The 21,219-nt window shown below is 31.7% G+C and overlaps 3 protein-coding genes across 4 annotated transcripts; 1 reads left to right on the forward strand and 2 right to left on the reverse strand.

The window, feature by feature from the left end:
* Window positions 1-1,056: 1,056 nt before the first annotated feature.
* Window positions 1,057-5,656, forward strand: LOC134711325 (uncharacterized). 2 transcript variants are annotated; one of them, XM_063571864.1, is made up of 3 exons: window positions 1,057-1,284; window positions 4,908-5,200; window positions 5,426-5,656. In XM_063571864.1, exons 1-3 carry the CDS (start codon window positions 1,155-1,157, stop codon window positions 5,474-5,476), a joined length of 474 nt encoding a protein of 157 aa, XP_063427934.1. In that variant the 5' UTR covers window positions 1,057-1,154; the 3' UTR covers window positions 5,477-5,656. The 2 variants fall into 2 exon arrangements, with proteins under 2 accessions (XP_063427934.1, XP_063427933.1); XM_063571863.1 differs by having other exon boundaries at window positions 4,908-5,656.
* A 2,852-nt stretch (window positions 5,657-8,508) lies between these two features.
* On the reverse strand, window positions 8,509-10,587 carry LOC134711324 (complement C1q-like protein 3). The gene is made up of 3 exons (XM_063571862.1): window positions 10,456-10,587; window positions 9,771-9,824; window positions 8,509-8,921 (listed from the first exon to the last, which is right to left on the reverse strand). The coding sequence occupies exons 1-3, from the start codon at window positions 10,580-10,582 to the stop codon at window positions 8,509-8,511; spliced, it is 594 nt and encodes a 197-aa protein (XP_063427932.1). The 5' UTR covers window positions 10,583-10,587.
* A 5,161-nt stretch (window positions 10,588-15,748) lies between these two features.
* Window positions 15,749-21,132, reverse strand: LOC134711326 (putative OPA3-like protein CG43998). The gene is made up of 2 exons (XM_063571865.1): window positions 20,979-21,132; window positions 15,749-19,110 (listed from the first exon to the last, which is right to left on the reverse strand). Exons 1-2 carry the CDS (start codon window positions 21,103-21,105, stop codon window positions 18,743-18,745), a joined length of 495 nt encoding a protein of 164 aa, XP_063427935.1. The 5' UTR covers window positions 21,106-21,132; the 3' UTR covers window positions 15,749-18,742.
* Between the last annotated feature and the right edge of the window lie 87 nt (window positions 21,133-21,219).

Here is a 21,219-nt window from a genome sequence, read left to right on the forward strand (position 1 = left end):
ATTAAGGTCGCAATGCCTTCAACCGAGGCAATTTTCTCATGATTAATTTGAAAAAAAATCAAAATTGCCTACCTTTTTAAAATATAGGAAGATGTAGTATGAGTGCCAATTAGACAACTCTCCATCCAAGTTACAATCTATAAAGGTAAACCATTATAGACCAAGGTAGGTCTTCAACACGGAGCATTGGCTTACACCAAACAGTAAGATAGTCAGCATCCCCCCCCAAAAAAACCCACTATCGTAAATATTTCAAACGAAAAAAAAAAACAACGGTCTGATGAATATAAGAAACAAAAAACGAGAAACACTTATGAACCACATAAACAAATGACAACTACCGAACATCAGATTCCTTACCTAGGACAGGTGCAAACAATTGCAGCGGGACTAAACGTCCCGTTTTTATATTTTTTTTATACTTACTAGTATATGTTGTTATTTATTGTGCTAGAAGGCGAAATAAAAAAAAAGTATTGATAAATTTTCTAAAGGCTTGTATGTAGATTTCATCAAAAACACGAAATTAAATGTCCACGAAACGCGAATTTTTCTTCATTCACGAAAATTGGTACCCACGAAAATAAATAAATCCACAGTATCACGATTTCGTGGTTAAGTACCCTGGTAATTGACGACTATGATGATGGTGCATAAAATGTAAATGTATATAAAACGTCAACTGATGTGGTACTAATAGTTCAGACTTATGAGTTAAGAAATTTTGGTTACAAAAATATTCAACTCGTGCTAGTAATAACAATTATGGTACCATATACATTTAAACAGCACGTTATATAAATTGCATGTGTTCGAAGCGCTTTTCTGGATTTACCTTAATCAGAAAAGTTCAAATCAAATATTTGAAAGCCAAGGATTTATAAGAACTGAAACGATGAGGAACTTTATGATCAAACATGACCTTAAAAAATATCAAAATCCATTTAAGGCTAAATCTGACTAAATCCGATGTACCAGGTTTATTTAAATTATATTTTTCTATCCATTTGACTGCCGTATTACTTTTAAATCATCAATTCAACAGTAGACGACATTAAATCGTTTATTATCATACGTTTCCGTTTAAAACCGGAATAACAAATTGAACTTCACGGAGATTAAATACGTTCCATCCCAATGCAGACAACGAAAATATGGTATTACCAATTGTTAAATTGGTTAGTTTATTTATCAGACTGTCTTCAAGACCAGTTGTACACAGACTTACTGTTTCAGCAGCGCATCATCCAAAATTTGGTTCAGTTATTGTTTTGATCGCACAAAGTAAGAATTATGTAATAGCTATTTATTTACGTTTACTTATTTTAAAGTTTATAAATAGAACGTCTAATTTCACTTTCTAAAAATTAATAAAGGGCAAGAGTGTATATAGTCGTTTATTTGTGCAAAATATCAGTTCTTTTGGGATTAAACTATCCCAATTAACTATTTCAGCCCAATAAAAAATAATGAAGGAAAATATTTTCACAGATGTATGTGTACGTCATAGATGTGCCTTTTCCTGTCAATAGGCCAAGGAATATATATTATCAATTCTTTTAAAATTATTAATAGGATAAGATGTCTGAATATTTCGTTATATGTTCTTACATTCATATTGATGTATTTAAGCTATTAATTATAAACTTTTCATTTTGAAATTTTCTCGGGGTTTTTATACGACCGCAAACACATTTTGCGTTCGTATAATGATATGATGTCGTCGTCTGCGTAGTCGTCCGAAGACACATTTGGTGTCCGGAAAAAAAACTTTAGTTAAAGTGAATGGATCTCTATGAAATTTATTGAAAAAGTGTTATTTCTTAAAAGGAAGGTTGGTATTGATTTTGGGGTTAAAGGTTCCTACCGTTTTCGAATTAGGGACCCAAAAGGGGCACAAAACAAGCATATTTTTTTTTACTTTCAGGACATCAACTTATGTATAATATTTCAATTGCTCTGACAGGTAGAAGGTTTCGATTGATTTTGTGGGTTATGGTCCAAAATGTGTATAAATCTCTCTGAAATTATACCACAAGTTTCAATATTACAAAGGGATGATAATTGGGTTGGGAAGGGGGTTAGGTTCAAAGCATTAAGCAACTTGGGACAAAAAAGGTAGAAACCAATGGGTTTTCTGGTTAAAGGACAATTTAGAAAATCTAAAAGCAGTGAAGGGGAGGTGAATTTAGTTAGTATTCAGAAGCTTTCCAGCCAATTGCGTATGATGTTGATGCTGGTAGATCAACAGCAACTACTACACATAGACTGAACAGATCTATAATAACTGCATGGAAACTGTCTAAACAATACGAAATTGAAAAAAGACTACATTTTCTTTACCTTTTTATTTTCTGTTTCTTAAGATCTGCTCAGATAAAGATGATAACATAAGGTGAATGTCAAAATTGGTAACTAGTGAAAATATGTTGTATGTTAACCTAAGAGACAAGTTACTATTCACTAAACCTTTTACAAATGATTTATGCAGTTAGTTCTTATGTTGTTCTTTTAGACCACTGTCTCTCAGTAATGTATACGGGCTGTTTAAAAAAGTAAATTTAGAATGATTCTGGCTATTAAACAACGTACCTGTCCGCTGAAAGACATTTCACAATATCAGAACTGATCTTATTTTGACTCTAGGCTAATCAGTTATTGCTAATCATGTCATATAAAGTATGCATCTTGTAACATTGCCATAAAAGTGGAAGGTTTGGCTAACCATTAAACTAGGTTCAACTCTATTTTTTTTTCTTAAAATGTCCCGTACCAAGTCATGAATATGGCAGTTGTTTTCAAATAGGTCGATATATGTATGTTGCCGTTTTGTTTTTGTTGCACTTTAGGTGGGTTTTTTTTTTTGTTGTTCCGTTTTTTTTAATGTAATTCCCTCGGTTTTAGTTTTTTAACCCCAATAAGTTTCCTCTTAAAAGATTTGTGACTTTTGAAGAGCTTTATACTACTGTTGCCTTTATTTGCTCACAGCTTTAGAAGATCAGCAGCAAATGCCAATTTCTAAGTTAATAGTTTGACTGGTACTTTTGATAACTATCTGCACCACTGACGTTTCATCCCCGAGGGTATCACCAACCAAGTAGTCAACACTTCGCTGTTGACATGAATATCAATAATGTGGTCTTTTTGTTTACAAATTTCCTGTTTACCAAACTTTAAATTTTTCGAAAAACTAAGGATTTTCTTATCCCAGACATAGATTACCTTAGCCGTATTTGGCACAATTTTTTGGAATTTTGGATCCTCAATGCTTTCAACTTTTTACTTGTTTGGCTTTATAAATATTTTGATATAAGCGTCACTGATGAGTCTTATGTAGACGAAACGCGCGTCTGGCGTACTAAATTATAATCCTGGTGCTTTTGAACACTATTGACTCTACGGGGAACGATCATAACTCAAATACACGCAATCGAGGCAAGTGTACTACCACAAAACAAACGAGGTGGCATTAACTGATTTTTGTCGTTATTGATATCAACTTTTTGCATCCACACTTTTTAGAAATGATTGGAGCAAAAATGAAACAAAAAGTGACAGTTGACTTAGATTTGTGGTACAGTGTAACTTGCCTAATCCGAAACCTGTCGTAGGTATTCCAGCATCCTGCTTTAACCGACACATTTTCTATGGTCCCAAATGCGTATCCTTGCAGAAAAAAAAACCTGACTACTCCGTGACCCTGCTTAATCCAACATTTTTTTCCTGGTCCACAAATGTATGTCGGATAACATAGGTTACACTGATTATGCTATCATTCATAACAGACAGTTATGTTGAAAAAAATGCAATTACATTATTTAGCAAATTTGTTCGTACAAAAAAAGGAATTTTGACAATACATGTATATGTCTCTGCAGAGATAATATATCTTAGAATACAACAAAAATACTTACGTTAGAAAGCTGTTAAAACAGATATGAATATTATCAAACACGGACAATATGTACCGTATATACTTATAGATTATCGTTGATCATCTCAACGAGATTAATTTTCTCAGTTGAGCTGGGACGGCGATAGCGAGAAAGGCAATCGAGTTGAGATGACCTATGATAATCTGTTTATCGCTATTTTACCTATGACGACCTTGTCAATTTCGTTAGCAACGCCACATGCCTGCTTAGTTTTTAGCGATAACTTTCCATCTCAAGCGAGTAGCATGATATGAAAAGTTATCACAAAAAAAATTCAGAGGAAAAATGCACAAAATAGTGATAAATTTCTGTACTTCAAAAAATTAAAACTATCAAATATTGTATTGTTGTAATTTTGCAGCTGTATTGTTTAGAAACACACAATAGAGACCACATCTTTTGATAAAAAAAAATAGTCAAAAGATAATAAGAAAAAATCATATATCAGTTCTTATAAAGTGTAATTAAAATATGAATTTTCAATACTCTAATGCATTAAAGTGGAAAAAGCATAACAAAGTTTTATGAACATACAATTCTTATAAAAAAATAATCCCCTGCTCCATCCAATCAACATATTTTTTTTAAATGAGTAACATAGTTGTTAATTTGTAAATTTTTGTGCCATTTGGTCTCTTGTGGAGAATGGTCTCATTGGCTATCATACCAATCTTCTTTTGTTTTATATGATTCAATTATCTCTCTGAAAACAATAAGCAAGAGTAAATGTTTTTATGTTTTGCAGAGAACTAAATAGCTATCCAATAAAATGGCTGTTGTAGTGAAAATTTGTATTGACAGGAAATATATTCAATTGATATTTAAAATATATGAAAAACAATTTTAGACTGAAATATTATTTTTGATAGATGTCATAAGAATCTTTTTTCCAAGTAAACAACAAAGGATCCTTAAAATCTTGCACTTAATTATTTGAGAGTTTTCTTCATAATTCTATTGGATCATTTTCAGAGTATCATTCAATGGATTTCACATCACAAAGGAAATTACTTGGCTTTGGTAGACAAACACCAATAGAACCATTGTCTACAGATGAAGCAATGAATTTAGGAACCACACTGCTTGGGGAATTTCTAGTTTATGGAGTATCTATATTATTTCTGTCTTATGAATACAACCGGTCTTTAAAAAATGAAAAGTTAAAGGAAGAAAAGAGAAAGGATGAAATAGGAAAACTTCAAAAAGAAGTACAGGAGTACGGATTGATAACAGAAGACCTAAAAGGACAAATGTTTAAATTACAGGTAAAAAATTGGATTTTAGAAAACAATTCAAGACAATGTTCGATCCAAAACTAATTTATCAGTGTTTTTACTTGTGAAAACGTACACTGTATAAAGGTCTGAATAAAAAACATGAAACCAAAAGCAATAGCATAAAATTATAAGAAATATCGTAGATTGTTTATAAAAGTTTCAATTTGAAATATATTCAAAGATATAGTTTTAGATAATGTTTTGGTAATTTAGGGATACATTTTTGAAGGAAGTAACAGTCAACAGCTGTGTTTCATCGGATAATATTAATAATCATGTAACATTATGATTATGAGTGGCATTGCGGATGATGTGTGGATAACAGTAGATGCTAAAGTACCCAGTCGACCCGACCGGGATCACTCCTTTGGAGTTTATGAGATTCCGTAAGTTCATATGTGCTGTGTTTATTATTCTTCTGAATAAATTTATGAAATTTGAAAACACTTACTTTAGAGACACTTTTAAAGATATGTAATGAAATTTCAGGGTGTCTTTGTTTCCTAATAGAGAGTCAAAAGATAACAGAGGCACATTTAAACTCTGTTGAAAATAAACAGACAACGCCATGGCTAAAACAGAAAAATACCAACAAACAAACGATACTAGTAGTACACACAAAAAAAACCCGAAACCCGTAGAAAACTTAAGACTGAGAAATGCGAACCCCACTAAAAACTGAAAGTGATCTGTGGTTATCTGAAAGGCTAGGCTGCTCCTGCTCCTGTTCCTGCTACTGCGTACCTGTCGTGTTTTTCATGTTAGTATAACCCGTAATAAGTCTAATTCGTCATGTCATATGATTTCTCATATTGGAAAAATAGGGTAGTTCAAAACATAACCGCTATCATCTGAGAAATGTTTGTTCAATAACGATAAACCAACTCTTGATGGCGTCCGTAAAACTTACGAAGGGATGATTTCATCTTCACCACTAAGAACACTTGGTTTCACTAGCTTCCTTGTGAGCAAAAGCCCTTCTATCAACGAAATCATTAAGTATATAACACGCATACATGCAAACCGACCGTGCAATGGCTGTAGAGCCAGCCAAGGTAGTTGAAAACTTCCATTTGTTGTGCATGCATACTCAGTATGCAGGTACTGCTGAAATGTTGCTACATAGAAATGGAAAGTTCCAAAGGTGAAATCATCTCTTTGGTCGTCAAGTTTTGTTTTCAACTAACCCTCACTGTAGATTTCTAGATGTAAGTCAAGATAATTGTCAAAGCAAATTTTCGTAAACAGTAAACCAGATATTGGTAACTTTACAATATTGAAGAAAATTATATTAGGTTATACACGAAACAATATAATACCAATCAGAGAGGGCAATTTATTTTACAAACTTGTTTATACTCACGTTATTACGAGACGGGAATTTGTGTCTGTAAGATCGTTTAGATTCGTGATTTGTGCTGCTAAATAAAGGCAAATAAAGGCAACAGTAGTATACCCTGTTTGAAATTCGTCAATCAATTGAGAGAAGACAAATCCGGGTTACAAATTAAAACTGAGGGAAACAAGTCAAATATAAGATGAAAAACAAGGAAACGACAGAAACGTTTACGTGCAACAAAAATACGAACGACAATGCAATACACAGAGAAACGAGCTATGAGAAAACAATTGTCATTTTTCCTGACTTAATACAGGTCATTTTAAGAACAATGGTGGGTTGAACCTGGTTTTGTGGCTAGCCACCCTCCCGCTTTAATGGCAATGTTGAATATAACATTAAAATGATAACATAACATGACGTAAATACAAATAAATGGAAGAACATTAAGAACAGAGAAGTACACAAATTAACAATACTGACAATAGAGCATTACGACATGCTAATAGTTATTTGAGGTACCAGGCTAATAATTCAATACGTTTTGTCTAGATAATGATGAGACTCATCAGTGACGCTCAGATCAATATATATATATATAGTAAAGAAAACCAAACAAAGTTGACTAGCATTGATGACCCAAAATTCCAAACAATTCTGCCAAATACGGTTAAAGTTATCTGCCTGGAATAAGAACATTCTTAGTATTTAGAATAATTCATACTTTTGTAAACAGTAAATTTATAAGAATTACCAAATATTAATTGATATACATGTCAACACCGAAGTAGTGACTAACCACAGAATAAAATTAAATAGGTAAAACAACACTAGGCATCATAATTTGTATCCATCAAATGACAAAGAATCAACAGTAAAAAGGTATTTTTGATTCTCAGTGTTGAAAACAGTGCGGTGATCTATACGCTTTGAATTTTTAAATACTAAGGCTTTTCTATCTTAGGAAAAGATAACATTAGCTGTATTCGTCAAAACTTTTAGGGATCTTTGGTCCTCATTGCCCTTCAATTTCGTACTTTTTGTTTGCCTTTTTTGCTTTTTTTATTCAAGCGTCAATGATGAGTCTTTTGTAGACGAAACGCGCGTTTGATGCAAATGCAAAATTTCGCCTGTGGTATTTATGATGAATAATTCATACTTTTGTAAACAGTAAATTTATAAGAATTACCAAATATTAATTGATATAGTGGTTCATTTGCACTCTTTTTCACAGTTGTCTAACTAGCAATTAGACTTCATTTCATTATCTTATTGCTACCCTAATTTCGACATTTTAACCTACTATGTCTGTTTATTTTGTTAAAGCATCGTTGTCAATATAATGCAATTTGATGCGACTATCATTCAAGTGAGAGGTTTAGCTAGCTATAAAACCAGGTTAAATCCACCATTTTCTATCATCAGATATTGTCTGTACCAAGTCAGGAATATGACAGTTGATTTCTATTCGTTTTTATGCGTTTAATTTTGCCATTTGATTAGGGACTTTACGCGTTGAATTCTCCTCTGAGTTAAGTATTTTTTTTATTTTACTTTTTATTCAACAATATACATGTTTCTGTGCAAAAAATGAAAACAACACTTTATAAATGTCACAATTTAAGAAAGGTTTGCTATAAACACTGCTACTACAAAAGTACTAACTACTGACTTGATGATACCTCCAGAAAATAATAGTCCACAAGCAAAGGTATCGCTGCTATGCTGTATGACATGAACGCTTGTATATTTGAGCGCGAGTAGGATTTTTTAAAGATTAATTTCCATCAGGACCGCTGAAAACGGACAACACAATAAACCATGTCAGTTTCGAAGTTGTTACTACTGTGGATAGGCCAAAAAATATCATTTCAAATGATTTTGAAGCAAACTAAAATATTTTGTTTTTGTTTTTTGTTTAATGAAAAGTAAAATTGAATATTTTTGTGTGCATTCACTACGCTATAAGATAGGCTGAGAGCATACTGTAGTGGGCAGAACTGCTGTATAGATAGGGATGGTTACCAGAACCTCTCACTGTAACTTTGTCGCCTTTCTTTAGATGTAACACAATGTTAGCAGTAGCTTCACTATATCCGGTACCAGGAAACAGACCAACTGTCCTTGTCTCATTCTGCCGAATGTGAGCATAAACAGTTTTCCCAGACACTGACATGAGTGTAGTGGATACATGGTACAACCCTTCTCTTGGAGCTTTGAAAATTCCCGTGTTAGGATCATAGTGATTTCCATTGTTAGTCCAAACTTTGTCAAACTTTACAATTTCGTTGGCATTAATATTCTTTTCATTTGATAAGGATGCAGTAAATGCAGGAATATCTCTCCAATTTCTGGTGTTTCTATATTCTACTGGAATATAGAAATCAAGATTGAACACCAGAGTTCTTTAACACTGGTTTTGTGAAATAACATTTTTGATATCTTCGGAGACTATTATCATGTATACAGATTGATGTATTAATTTCTTGCACCAGATGCGCATTTCGACAATACATGTCTCTTCATTGATGCTCGTGGCCAAAATATTTGAAATAAGAAGATAGGCGAGTTTTTTTCCTAATTAGATATAGGAAGATGTGGTGTGAGTGCCAATGAGACAACTCTCCATCCAAATAACAATTTAAAAATTAAACCATTATAGGTTAAAGTACGGCCTTCAACACGGAGCCTTGGCTCACACCGAACAACAAGCTATAAAGGGCCCCAAAATTACTAGTGTAAAACCATTCAAACGGGAAAACCAACGGTCTAATCTATATAAACAAAACACATGTAATAAGCAAATTATATGTCTACGGTATGAATGAATAAGGCTAACCAATAAACCAGACTGTTGTGATAAAAAAAAAAGCTCAAGAGCATTAACGCCAAATATTTCCTAAAAATCTATGAAAAGTATGGTATAATTGTTTGAAAAGACCAACAACAGCAATCTAGATCCCGTCTGTGTATTAATTTCACTTTCCTTCTTAGCCTTGTGGAACTAAAGGCTTTTTATTAAGATAAAATTTATCGTTTAAATCGTGTTGTATAATATTTAAAATATTGAATAGGATATGAAATGTGATTAAATAGCAGAAAAGCGTTAGACGTATGTTTTTTATTCCTTAAATGCATAAAATTTACCAATTAATGTGCATCCCCCTCTTTATTGAAAGTCATCTCATTTTAAAAACAAAAATCGTTTAAAAAACTTACCTGATCCTTTATATTTAACAAGCATTGTCAAAAGGTCTTCAACTACTGCATTATCTGCATAAAAAATGTTTACAATAAAGTTCTGAATTTATTGACAATCATTTGGAAAAGACAGGCGAAAGATATCTAAGGGACATTCAAACTCATCAGTCATGTTTACAATAAAGTTCTGAATTTATTGATACAATAAACTGACAACAACTTGGTCAAAAAGACAAACAGAAAAAAAAAGATCACAAATGACAACATAGGAAACAAAAGACTGAACAACTTGAAGTAATGCTATTATTCAATGTATAGTTTATATAAAACACTCAAATACATAAATTGACTATTGGTTTTTGATTGCATACAGTCAGTTTTAATGCATAATTAAGAAGAGAACACATATACATGGTGTCTGTAGGGCAGTAATTAAGATAAGTAACATGAACAACAGGTTATGTTACTGCCATGAAGGACACACATTTTGACTGCAACTGGTAAACAAGGACAGAAATTTTCTTTTCAACAAGTCAACAAGTTCCCTTTCAGCCTTTGGTTTAAGAAAACTGTGTTCCTAAGCGTGAAGTGATTGATGTATCAGCTAAAATATAGACATTTTGACTATATATATATATCAAATATTCGAACAACTGATACGGTCTTAAAATACAACACCTTAAAAGTTAAACAACCAACATACCAAGTTTTGGACTGCAGTTAGCTGTAGCCATAATCATCAGTTGAAAGAAAACAAATCCATAAGTAAACATCATCTTCTTTCTTTCAGGGCAAATTTCTTTGAATATACACGGACAGACATAACCCATTTTATGTATGAATTCTTGAAAATATTGACACTTCCTTGTCTTCATTTTGATTGCATGCAAAAATCTCATTTGTAATTTTATATAGATAATTACTTTTTATCATGATACTTTTGAAATAGATTTGGACAGCTTAAACTAGGCTGTAGTTCTATTCTATGCAAAAGTTGGTTGCCATATAAAGTATTTTGTACATTGCAATTACATCAATTGAACTGGAAGCACCAGATGCGCATTTTGTCAATCAATTTCAATAACACAATTTCCTTTCTTTCACTTTCACTTTCATGCTAGTCGGCTAGTACCAAATCACTGGCTATTTGGCTGGTGATGCCTTTGGGGACTAACATTCTTGCTGCTTACAATTATCTCTATCTATAATGAACTTGTCCGTGTAGTTTCAGTGGAAAATGTTAGTAAAAATTTACAAATTTTATGAAAATTGTTTAAAATTGATTATAAAGGACAATAACTTCTTAGGGGCTCAATTGACCATTTTGGGCATTTTGACTTATTTTTGAGTCTTAAATTGCTGTACATTATTGCTGTTTACAGTTTATCTCTATCTATAATAATATTCAAGATAATAACCCAAAACAGCAAAATTTCCTTAAAATAACCAATTTAGGGGCAGCAACCTAACAACGAGTTGTCCGATTTATCTAAATATTTCAGGGCAGATAGATCTTGACCAGATGAACAATTTTACTTCTTGTCAGATTTGCTCTAAATGCTTTGGTTTTTGAGTTATAAGCCAAAAACTGCATTTTACCCCTATGTTCTATTTTTAGCCGTAGCCGCCATCTTGGTTTGTTTGCCCGGTCACAAAACACAATTTTTAAACTAGAAAGCCTAATAATTATTCTGGCTATGTTTGGTACAATTTGGCCCAGTTGTTTCAGAGGAGAAGATTTTTGTAAAAGTTAACTAAGATTTACGAAAAATGGTTAAAAATTGACTATATAGGGCAATAACTCCTAAAGGGGTCAACTGACCATTTTTGTCTTGTTGACTTATTTGTAGATTTTACTTTGCTGAACATTTTTGCTGTTTACAGTTTATCTCTATCCATAATAATATTCAAGATAATATCCAACCAGATGCTCCGCAGGGCGTAGCTTTATACGACCGCAGAGGTTGAACCCTGAACAGTTGGGGCAAGTATGGACACAACATTCAAGCTGGATTCAGCTCTAAATTTGGATTGTGATTAAAAAGTTGACACAGCATAGGTTTCTGACACAGAATGAATGTGTTCTAATGAACTTAAAATTTTTGTTTTCTCTTAGAGCAATTCACTATGCTGTTGAATATTAATCCTCTCAAAAAAATGTTTGAAGAAATTTTCTTTTTATTTATGAAATTTCAAATGAGAAAAATTGAACCCAATTTTTTAATCACATCCCCCTTTCCCTTATTCTAAAACTAATCTCAATTAAAATTTTCTAATGGAGTTTGCAACAATAACTACTCATTTAAATACATCATAAAATATTAAGATGTAAAAAAACTGCTTGTTATCACTGAATGGTAAAGATTATTTAAATTTATCAGTTGGTAGTAAAAAGTGAATATACATTGTATATTGTATATAACAAAGATTTAAGTTGATTCTGGACAAAGAAAGATAACTCTAATTAAAAAAAAATCTTGCAATAAGATATTTCTTGCTTACTATTCTGGACAAAGAAAGATAACTCTAATTAAAAAAAAAAATGCATTTTTCACAATATTGTGAAATTAGATATTTCTTGCCATTGCACAATACTGTGCAATTGAAAAGACTTGTTATTGCACAATACTTAATATAATAATTTTAGATCCTGATTTGGACCAACTTGAAAACTGGGCCCATAATCAAAAATCTAAGTACATGTTTAGATTCAGCATATCGAAGAGGCCCAAGAATTTAATTTTTGTTAAAATCAAACTTAGTTTAATTATGGACCCTTTAGACCTTAATGTAGGCCAATTTGAAAACGGGACCAAAAATGAAGAATCTACATACACAGTTAGATTTGGCATATCAAAGAACCCCATTTATTCAATTTTTGATGAAATCAAATAAAGTTTAATTTTGGACCCAGATTTGGACCAACTTGAAAACTGGGCCAATATTCAAGAATCTAAGTACATTTTTAGATTCAACATATCAAAGAACCCAACCGATTCATTTTTTGTCAAAATCAAACTAAGTTTAATTTTGGACCCTTTGGACCTTAATGTAGTCCAATTTGAAAACATGACCAAAAGTTAAGAATCTACATACACATTTAGATTCGGCATATCATAGAACCCCAATTATTCAATTTTGATGAAATCAAACAAAGTTTAATTTTGGACCCTTTGGGCCCCTTTTTCCTAAACTGTTGGGACCAAAACTCCCAAAATCAATACCAACCTTCCTTTTATGGTCATAAACCTTGTGTTTAAATTTCATAGATTTCTATTTACTTAAACTAAAGTTATGTTGCGAAAACCAAGAAAAATGCTTATTTGGGTCCCTTTTTGGCCCCTAATTCCTAAACAATTGGGACCTAAACTCCCAAAATCAATACCAATCTTCCTTTTGTGGTCATAAACATTGTGTTCAAATTTCATTGATTTCAATTTACTTAAACTAAAGTTATTGTGCGAAAACCAAGAATAATGCTTATTTGGGCCCTTTTTTGGCCCCTAATTCCTAAACTGTTGAAACCAAAACTCCCAAAATCAATCCCAACCTTTCTTTTGTGGTCATAAACCTTGTGTCAAAATTTCATAGATTTCTATTAACTTAAACTAAAGTTATAGTGCGAAAACCAAGAAAATGCTTATTTGGGCCCTTTTTGGCCCCTATTTCCTAAAATGTTGGGACCAAAACTCCCAAAATCAATACCAGCCTTCCTTTTATGGTCATATACCTTGTGTTTAAATTTCATAGATTTCTATTCACTTTTACTAAAGTTAGAGTGCGAAAACTAAAAGTATTCGGACGACGACGACGACAACGACGATGACAACGATGACAACGACGCAGACGACGACGCCAACGTGATAGCAATATACGACGAAAAATTTTTCAAAATTTGCGGTCGTATAAAAACAGCAAAATTTCCTTAAAATTACCAATTCAGGGGCAGCAACCCAACAACGGGTTGTCCCGTTCATCCTTAAATTTCAGGGCAGACAGATCTTGACCAGATAAACAATTTTACCCCTTGTCAGATTTGCTCTGAATGCTTTGGTTTTTGAGTAATAACCAAAAACTGCATTTAACCTCCATGTTCTATTTTTAGCCATGGCTGCCATCTTGGTTAGTTGGCCGGGTCAAAAAACACAATTTTTTAACAAGATACATCAATGATGATTGTGGCCAAGCTTGGATTAATTTGGCCTGGTAGTTTCAGAGGAGAAGATTTTTGAAAAAGATCATGGAGATTTATGAAAAATGGTTAAAAATTGACTATAAAGGGCAATAACTCCTAAAGGGGTCATCTGACCATTTTGGTCTTATTGACTTATTTGTAAATCTTACTTTGCTGAACATTTTTGCTGTTTACAGTTTATCTCTATCCATAATAATATTCAAGATAATATCCAAAACAGCAAAATTTCCTTAAAATTACCAATTCAGGGGCAGCAAACCAATAACGGGTTGTCCCATTCATCTTAAAATTTCAGGGCAGCTAGATCTTGACCAGATAAACAATTTTACCTCTTGTCAGATTTGCTCTAAATGCTTTGGTTTTTGAGTAATAACCAAAAACTGCATTTAACCTCCATGTTCTATTTTTAGCCATGGCGGCCATCTTGGTTGGTTGGCCGGGTCAAAAAACAATTTTTAAACTAGATTATCAATGATGTTTGTGGCAAAGTTTGGATTAATTTGGCCCAATAGTTTCAGAGGAGAAGATTTATGTAAAAGATCATGGAGATTTACGTAAAATGGTTAAAAATTTACTATAAAGGGCAATAACTCCTAAAGGGGTCAACTGACCATTTTGGTCATGTTGACTTATTTGTAAATCTTACTTTGCTGAACATTATTGCTGTTTAAAGTTTATCTCCATCTATAATAATATTCAAGATAATAACCAAAAACAGTAACATTTCCTTAAAATTACCAATTTAGGGGCAGCAACCCAACAAAGGGTTGTCTGATTCATCTGAAAATTTCAGGGCAGATAGATCTTGACCTGATAAACAATTTTACCGCTGTCAGACTTGCTCTAAATGCTTTGGTTTTTGAGTATAAGCCAAAAACTGCATTTTACCCCTGTGTTCTATTTTTAGCCATGGCGGCCATCTTGGGTGGTTGGCCGCGTCAAAAAACACAATTTTTAAACTAGATTATCAATGATGTTTGTAGCCAAGTTTGGCTTAATTTGGCCCAGTAGTTACAGAGGAGAAGATTTTTGTAAAAGTTAACAACAATGGACAACGACAGATGACGACGGATGCAAACTGATGGGAAAAGCTTTCTTAGCCTTTAAGGCCAGGTGAGCTAAAAAATAGTCCAAGTCAGGCAAGGAGTTAGGGCTTTGTGTGAGGGAGACATTTCCAAAATTATAAAACATCAAATCTTTACAACAAATATCAGTATTTTTTATGTCATTAACTAACTACTAGTACCATGCTGGTAATATCATAAGGGCCAAGCAATCCACCAGTTATGTGGATATGTAAATTACATAAATAAAGCTAGTGGCCATTTGATTTTTTTTTATTAATTTCCTGTTTACAAAACTTTGAATTTTTCGAAAAACTAAGGATTTTCTTATCCCAGACATAGATTACCTAAGCCGTATTTGGCACAACTTTTTGGAATTTTGGATCCTCAATGCTCTTCAACTTTGTACTTGTTTAGCATTTTAAATATATAGCGTCACTGATGAGTCTTATGTAGATGAAACACGCATCTGGCGTACTAAATTGCAATCCTGGTACCTTTGATAACTATATGATGAAAATGTGATCAAGTTAACATAACAGCTTTGAAATAGGTAAAAAATCCATTTAAGATCCATATTTTTTGTTAAAATATTGTTGATATCTGTGTTCATTACTTCCTTTAGTCGAAAGGCTAATTATACTCTAATTCATTTTGATAACAAACATGACAAAATGTAAATATGCTAAAAAAATGACAATTTATAAATTCTTTTTATTAAAATATGCAGTTTTTACACAAAGCACACAAAACATTTCAGAAGGTTCTTATTATAAAAACACAGCTGGTACAAAACAGACTTTTGTTATTGGAAAGCTTGAAAAGGTTGATATCTGAAGCATCTTAACCTTTAACATATATTTTATATATTTCTACAGGCTTCAACTTTGATTAAGTTTTATTATTATGTGTTAATTATCAATTACCCCTTGTAATAGCAGTGAATGTTGGGTACACAATGAGACTAATTTACTTACATTTTCCAAAAATCAGTTTTTAAAATATTACATATTGTGCACACGACATAAATTGTTGCATACAGTGAACAGATTCATCCAAAACATAATTTACAAAAACAAACAAATTAGAAACATATAAAATGCCCATTTACGTTTGAAATAGCTTAATATGTAAAAGTTCAATAAGAATTGTAATGTTTCTTATAAAACAATAATTGTGTACCCTGAATAAAGATTATGAATATGAATCATGATTGTATATCAATATTGGAAAGTTGTATAAATGAATGCACATCAAATGTGAGTGTGGACACATTATTGAGATTGGTACAGTATTTTGATGATAAAATGTATTCCTTAGGTGTAAGACCACCACTTAAAGATCTGTTCAACCAAATTTTGCAATTTTCACAGCTTTCTAAATATTTTAGCTTAAGTTTAACTTCATGGAAACCAGATATATCCTGAATTGTACATGTATCACCTTGCTACATGCCAATTTTCAACCAATGTTTAAGTCTTATAAGAAATTTCTGATCTTGAAAACACAGGTACTACCAAAATAACTTCCTGTTTTTTGGAAATCTTAAATAAGTGTACTATGTAGTGCATTAATCCTGCATTGTTCATGCAAAGTCATAGACAAGTGAATTTTGGCTCAAAATGGTCTAAATATATTTCTCTTTTACCAAAAGTTTCAGTTCTGCAGATTTGTTGGTTAGTTTAAATAAACAATGATATAAAATGCACATTTTTTGTCCGAGTAGGCCTACTTTTACATACGTTCTAAATTAGAGGGAGTAATTGGTGGTCTGACACCTCCTTGCTGTTCCAGAAATGCAAACTTAATTGAAAGAAACACAGATTCAAAAGAAGTGACAAGGGTGTTCATGGACTCTTTACGTCTAATGTTTCTATTTCAATTGGTTAATGTACAATTTCTATTTGCAATACTGTACCAAATTTTTCACAAGTGGCCCCTTTAAATCTTTGAAGATGATTTTTTTTCAAACAAATTGTGCCTACATATTTGTGTGATGATAATATTAAAGATAGAACAAGTTACAAAAAAAAATCTGCAGTTATAGGCTTATAGCACTTTAATTACAGAACAAATATGGCATATTTTTTCAAGTTTTTCAGGTACATCTTAATGTCACTTGCTGTAATTATTGTTTGCAATTGCAGGACACTGATTACAATCTGCATTACACTGTCAGTCAGTGTAAGTGGATTCACAGTGATGATTATGTAAAAAAGATGGTAAATAGGTAATAAAGACTAAATATTTGTTTCAATATCAGTTCTAAAAATTACATATTAAACTTAGTAAATAGCAATCATAACAAGTGATAATACAAAAGTTTTAACCCCACATACATGACATCAAGATATATGATCAATGCATTTGTATAAATATTTCAGTATCACTTATTAAAGAATATGAGCTCAGAGTTATCTCCCCTTCCAATACTAGATAGAAGGTGATTAGTGACTGATAACTCATTGATGCTCCTTCATAAGTATAAAAAGAAGTCACCAGGACTTTATACAAGTTCAAACTCAACATTTCATACAATTTCAGACTCTACATTTCATACAAATTAATACTCCACATTTCATACAATTCGAATTATCTCTTGATGAAGAAAAAAATATTGAGGTTCAAAGCTTAATACTTTATGTCAGACTAACAATTTGACAGAAAATGCAGAAAGATTTCAATACATACATACATACATTAAAAAGTGACATTAAAGTAATCAAACAGTTTAAAAGCCATGAATTAAATAAAAAAAATTGGATGTATCTAACAAAAATGTGCTACCAGGAATGATGAAAAGTTATATTAGCATGAACATGATGAAACACATATATAACATGTATGAAGAGCTGTATAAACTACCAAGGACTTGCATAATTTTGTTCAACAAGCATTTCTAGACATATATTTTTTTTTAATCACATAAAAAGCACTTTTATATGACATGTACTCTTAAAACCCTCTGTTAAAAATACTTCTTTATGTCTAAGTCTTTTATAATATGAGTACAATCTAATTAAAATTAAATCTTCTCACTCGCAGCGAGCAAGCATAAAAAATGAGTGAGTGAGGAAATTTAATTTTAATTATATTGAATGTGTATGTTATAGATTCTGATTAACAAAATGTTATATTCTCCCAAAATTGCAGCCATCAATATAACTTTCTAGTCTCATAAAACAAATGTCAAATTTACATCACTCATTCCCCTTATACAAAAATACCATCTGAATTCAACAAAAATGTGATCTGATTACAAAAAATATATTTTCTAAGTATCAATTCTCACAGTCATGTGATGCTAATTTTCAAATATTTTATTCAATAATTATTATCAATTAATAAAGACCCCCAACTACTACATCATTAAGTTTTATTGTATCACACATTGACATTGTACTTTCTAAACTCAGATTACTTTCATCTTAATCAAATAGTTTTATTCTCATTTCTTTAATTTCTGTTTCTTGCCGTTCTGTTATAGTTCCATATTCTTGCATAAAATTTGTCTTTGAAGCGGTGCTATTTCAAAACTTCTCTCTCTTCTTCCGTAACCATATTATATTTTGCTATATATTCAAATAATGAAATGCATACAGAGATTCCATAACTTATTTAGAAATGTGATGTTGATATTTTATTCCATTTTGTATAGACACTCATACTATAAAAAATTGTAGACACATTTAGTATTATCTTCGTATAAAAGCAGTATTTTACATCATATATTAACTTGATTTCAGAGACGAAAATAATTTGCTTGCTAAACTCCTATTTTTTTCCTCTAAATCAAACATTTTTCTTTTAAGTTCTTTAATTTCAGTTTCCTGCTGTTCTGTTGTCATTCCATAATCATGTATTTTTCTTTGAAGTGTAGTTATTTCAAACTTCCTATTTTCTTCCTTGATCTGGTCATTTTTAGATGACCTGTTGTATTCAAAAAACAGAATTCCTGCAGAGACTCCATAGACTAATGTTTCTCCAAGTAGTCTAGTACCTAAATTTATAGCTTCATCTTCAGACAATGGTTTCACTCGTATTGGTTTACCAAAACCAAATAGTTTACTTTGTGAGGTAAAATCACTTAAATGATACTCTGAAAAAATAGATTAAATGCAATTAAAAACATTACCTTAGAGCTTTACAGTCAATATAGAATGGAAAATAAGTTTATCTTCTTCGAAATAATGATTAAAGAGTTAATATATGTTACGGACCAGATGAGCACATACATGTACCTTCCAACCTTTGAAACCTTCAAAGAGGGAGATCCCCATGACATGTTTGACAACTATGGGGGATATTTTGGGCGAACAACATTTTCAAGTTAATATATATGACCTGTTTATCAATGATCATTTACAGAAAACCTAAAATAGTTAAATTAAATTAAAAAATTATTGATAATTTTTTATTATTGTGAAAAATGTGACAAGATTATACATGTAATGGTAATAATTTTAAATCATATTTTGGAATTTTTTTATATGAATTAAACAGGATAAGTTTTTCAATATCACAAACATTAAAATCCCCTTTTAGCAAGTTTAGTCTAATATGTCAAAATCGTAATAATAAATGCAATAATTTTTGAATTTACAGTAATCAGGTAATAAATATACTCCATTTCGTCCTTTCGTGGTTATAATCTGTATATATACATTGTATGCAAGGTGTTTTTTTTTAGCCTTTTTCAATACCTCAGAGTCTCATCACTCATAACATTTCATATTTTGATTATGTTGTGAGTCTCACACTTAAAGCATGCTTTGAAAAATCTTATAGACTACCAGAAGAAATGGAAAAGTTGGTTGAAATGGTTCAATTTTTTCAAAATAATTATTCATGACAAGTTAAAATGACTTTCAGCTGTGCTTAGGTTTTTAATGCTGTTTGAACACAGCTGAGAAAGGCATTAGTTTGGAAGTCACAGGCTCGGTGACAAGCTCCAGTCTTGGAAATAAATTGTATACATGTATATACAACATTTTGTAAGTGGAATTCATCTTCTGTGTTTCATGTGTATTATATACTGCTAGTTTATGTTGAATGGTTATTTTAATTGTCACCAGATCCAGACTTTATAAGACTGAGGATTGGCTTCATTACATATTCACTAATAAGTGAATAATTTGACTCATTACATCGGTATTCTTCAAATTAACCCATGACTTCTTAAGGCTATTCTATTTTTTTTCTGTGACGCCTTCCTTAAACCTCATAATTATTCTAGTCCAAGATTGACTAAGGGGTATTCCAAATAATATAGTCCATCGAAAATCACAGTATTACTGTGATTTCAGATGGACTATATTATTTGAATGTGTTTTTTATTTAAAATCTTTAATGTTTTTACTCATACCAAGCTAAATACATGAAGTATTTACATAAAATCAATTAAAAACAACAATCTTGATTTTCTAATTATTCAACTGGAATTTATTTTAAATTGGGTGCGAACATACCTTGGGTGCGAACGTGCGATGCACGAACGTGTAGGGTGCAAAAGTGTATTGGGTGCGAACGGACCTGAGACCATATTGTAATGACTACTCTCAGGCATTTTAAGCTAATAGTAATAAGCTAGAGATTAAGCATTCAAAGAAAGGTAATGAATTAATACAATTAATCGTCTGCCATAAACAAGAATGGTCCTGTCAGGTGTCTCATACTACCTGTAGAAGTGATTAGCATTCGTAAGCTGGAAGATTTGGCGGAAGATAATTTCACAATCGTGTGGATCATTTGTCTAATTTGAAGATGACCGTTGACGGAAGATTATTTAACAAATTATGGTAGGGCATGTGTTAAAAAACAGGTCTTTGAGATCCCTGGTATATAAATAAAATATATCAGTTACAAGTCACTGTGTCATTGTGTGAACACATGATGCAATGTGCCTGTGTATGTTGTCATTGACATTGTTGAAAGACTGAATTTATATAGTTATTATATTAATCTTACTTTGTGCTAAGCGTACGATAATTGAACGGAATTTAGGGTAATTTTTTGCCGATTCACTGAGGCTATTTACAACAGGTCTTGTAAACTGTTTGATGAGTAAAGTGGCCAATTTTACTATCGGCAACATGACTTCGTCTGCATGGATCAACCGGAAGTTTTCATTAAAAAGTAATTGGGAAACAAGTACGGAATTTAAAGAGGATTTGATTTTCCACATTTCAGACAAAAGTTACTAATTTTG

The sequence above is a fragment of the Mytilus trossulus genome, chromosome 3 (assembly GCF_036588685.1).
Source record: "Mytilus trossulus isolate FHL-02 chromosome 3, PNRI_Mtr1.1.1.hap1, whole genome shotgun sequence".
NCBI classification, from domain to species: domain Eukaryota; kingdom Metazoa; phylum Mollusca; class Bivalvia; order Mytilida; family Mytilidae; genus Mytilus; species Mytilus trossulus.

Excerpts from the sequence above, each read along its gene's own strand:
- LOC134711325 (XM_063571863.1), top strand. The coding sequence starts at position 1,155 with ATGGTATTACCAATTGTTAAATTGGTTAGTTTATTTATCAGACTGTCT. Across the intron at positions 1,285-4,907 it reads TATTGTTTTGATCGCACAAA|AGTATCATTCAATGGATTTC; the intron begins GTAAGAATTATG and ends GATCATTTTCAG.
- LOC134711324 (XM_063571862.1), bottom strand. The coding sequence starts at position 10,582 with ATGGGTTATGTCTGTCCGTGTATATTCAAAGAAATTTGCCCTGAAAGA. Across the intron at positions 9,825-10,455 it reads TAACTGCAGTCCAAAACTTG|ATAATGCAGTAGTTGAAGAC; the intron begins GTATGTTGGTTG and ends TTTTTTATGCAG. Across the intron at positions 8,922-9,770 it reads TGTTAAATATAAAGGATCAG|TAGAATATAGAAACACCAGA; the intron begins GTAAGTTTTTTA and ends TCTATATTCCAG.
- LOC134711326 (XM_063571865.1), bottom strand. The coding sequence starts at position 21,105 with ATGTTGCCGATAGTAAAATTGGCCACTTTACTCATCAAACAGTTTACA. Across the intron at positions 19,111-20,978 it reads TATCGTACGCTTAGCACAAA|AGTATCATTTAAGTGATTTT; the intron begins GTAAGATTAATA and ends CTATTTTTTCAG.